Source organism: Tachypleus tridentatus, chromosome 8 (genome assembly GCF_004210375.1).
Source record: "Tachypleus tridentatus isolate NWPU-2018 chromosome 8, ASM421037v1, whole genome shotgun sequence".
In the NCBI taxonomy this organism is placed as follows: domain Eukaryota; kingdom Metazoa; phylum Arthropoda; class Merostomata; order Xiphosura; family Limulidae; genus Tachypleus; species Tachypleus tridentatus.
In genome coordinates this window covers 107,709,840-107,712,359 of record NC_134832.1, presented here as the reverse complement: position 1 = coordinate 107,712,359, position 2,520 = coordinate 107,709,840, and the positions used below count along the sequence as shown (strand labels likewise).

Sequence of the window (2,520 nt, the reverse complement as noted above, 5' to 3'; positions counted from 1 at the left end):
TCTGGTTCTTCTGAAAAACAAAGCTCTTTATTCGTGCCAATCAAGGACGAAGAAGTCGCAGTTACTAAAAACTATTTTGTTTACTACTATACGTTCTTCTGTTGTGAAAAAGCTTCAACTTACAAGTTGTTATTTTATTATTATCATTTATTTAAATGTCTGGTCTATAAAATCTATAAAGGCTTACTTGAATTATGTATTTATTTTATCAATTAAAAGACAAACAAGTGGTTCTTGAACGTTTTATTTAGAAAGATGCACTGTACTGTACACAAACGGCCCAGCCAAACATCACATGAAAGAAGAAGGAATCAAAGTAACTGTACTGCCATTTGGCAGGTAGAAAGTGACTGCAGAGGACGACACAAAAGTTTTTAAATCGGCGACGTTTAACATTTCTTTGATGTACCCAGCTGGGGGTAAAAGGAGAGTTACTGTACATGCTGCACGTCGACTGGATGAATAGAAAAGAAACTATGTACAACGCCATGACGGGGAAAATTTAGACAAACTCTAGCAATGGTATTTTTTTACATTGAACGACTTTCGCACTCACAATACGTTATACATTTTGTCTTAGAATAACAGCTATGAACTTGTCTTCAATCCCAGTCCCATCCACCACCATGGCCGCCTCCGTACCCACCACCTCCTCCATATCCACCACCTCCTCCGTAGCCACCACCTCCTCCGTAGCCACCACCGCCTCCGTAGCCGCCACCGCCTATTCCAAAGCCACCACCGCCTCCATGGCCACCACCGCCTCCATAGCCACCACCGCCTCCGTAGCCGCCACCGCCTCCGTAGCCGCCACCGCCTATTCCAAAGCCACCACCGCCTCCCTGGCCACCACCGCCTCCATAGCCACCACCGCCTCCATAGCCACCACCGCCTCCCTGGCCACCACCGCCTCCATAGCCACCACCTCCATGTCCATAACTGGGCTTCTTAACCCATATTCTAGAAAAATAAAATATATTAGTTTAAGTTGCTCTAATGGTGGGATATTATGAACTTGTATAAGACTGTGTCCCCTACAGTTTTCACTATCAATCACTAAAACACGTTCACTCTTATTCACTTTATTCTATATTTTTACCAAATTATTATCTGTCACCATAGAAATACAAGAGAAATGGACATGTTCTAAAAGCTTACTAAAAATAGTGATGACAAATCTTAGCATCACAAAATTGCAAGCTTATATATAAATTACTCTGTAAAATACATGACACTTACGGGACAGGCACTTCAACTGGCTTCTTGACGATCACCTGCTTATACACAGGAGTCTTGACAGGGACTGGAACGTGCTTAGGGACGTGGATGATCTTGTGAACTGGAACTGGAACATGCTTGGGCACATGGACAGGGTACGGGACAGGAACCTCGTGTGGAACTGGTACTTTCTTGTAGACAGGGACAGGGACAGGCTTGTGAACTGGAACAGGAACTCTGACTGGAACAGGGTGGGGAACATGAACAGTCCTAGGTATGTGCACTATCTTAGGGATAGGCACCACCTTGGGTATAGTTTTAACAATGGGGACTTTGATGGGCACAGGAACCTTGTGGGGAATATGGATTACGTGGGGGACAGGATAAGGTTTATGGACTGGGTAAGGTTTGGGAACGGGCACAGGGTGTGGAACGTGGATGACCTTGTGGACCACTTTTAACGGTCTCTTCCAGCCATATGAACTAGCCTGAACGACGGTTAACAAAACTAATCCTGCGAGTGCAGGTAGAAACCAGTGACCTGCGGATCTAGCCTTCATAATGAGTAAGGCTAGTTGAACTTTCTGGAAAGAGAAATACTTTGTTTGAACTTTCAAAATGTTTCTTTAAATATATTGACTTTATATACAAGTGCAAATTAACATTTTTTTTTGTACCTAAACCACAAGTTAAGTCTGCTGTAGAAAGAAAAACGTATTTAATTAGGGAAATTTGAAAGTGATTCTGGGTTATTTCAATCAATTGTAGAGAAAGTTGGAACGTTTTAACTCGCTATTGCTAATTTATGAAATATTGTTATTTAATAGACTAACTATATTTAGTATCTGTATTCTGTAAGCATGCCAGGCACAAGTAAGGCTAAATTGTTTGTTTTCTTCTTTCCAGTTTTTCACACTTACCAGATCAGAATCCTTTTTACACTGAAGTTACTGGAGAAGCTCTGCTAGTGCCTCTCTTTAGATGCTAGGAGCGAATGTGAAGATTGGGGAAATCATTCGCCTTAAATACACCTAGCCGCTGACCGAAATGTAGTGCACCGCTCTAGACCCACTTTCCTTGAACTCGCTTACTGATTGGTCCAAAGCCGTACGAGAAAGCTCTTGCCTGAAGCATACCCGGCCACCAGATAGCGCTTTTGATGACCCAGTTTTGAAAGATGTCTTGATTTCTCCAAGCAAACGACTATCTAGCAAATGCTTGGCTCTACCTGTAAAGCAGTTCTTGGCCCGGTGAGCGCTTCTCTAAAGTAATTTTGAAGAAATACCACTACCTCGTTTTGAT

At 42.6% G+C, this 2,520-nt stretch overlaps 1 protein-coding gene across 1 annotated transcript; it reads right to left on the bottom strand.

Moving 5' to 3' along the window:
* Positions 1-228: 228 nt before the first annotated feature.
* LOC143223160 (uncharacterized) lies at positions 229-2,290 on the bottom strand. The gene is made up of 3 exons (XM_076450727.1): positions 2,139-2,290; positions 1,240-1,802; positions 229-960 (listed from the first exon to the last, which is right to left on the bottom strand). The coding sequence occupies exons 2-3, from the start codon at positions 1,776-1,778 to the stop codon at positions 603-605; spliced, it is 897 nt and encodes a 298-aa protein (XP_076306842.1). The 5' UTR covers positions 1,779-1,802; positions 2,139-2,290; the 3' UTR covers positions 229-602.
* Between the last annotated feature and the right edge of the window lie 230 nt (positions 2,291-2,520).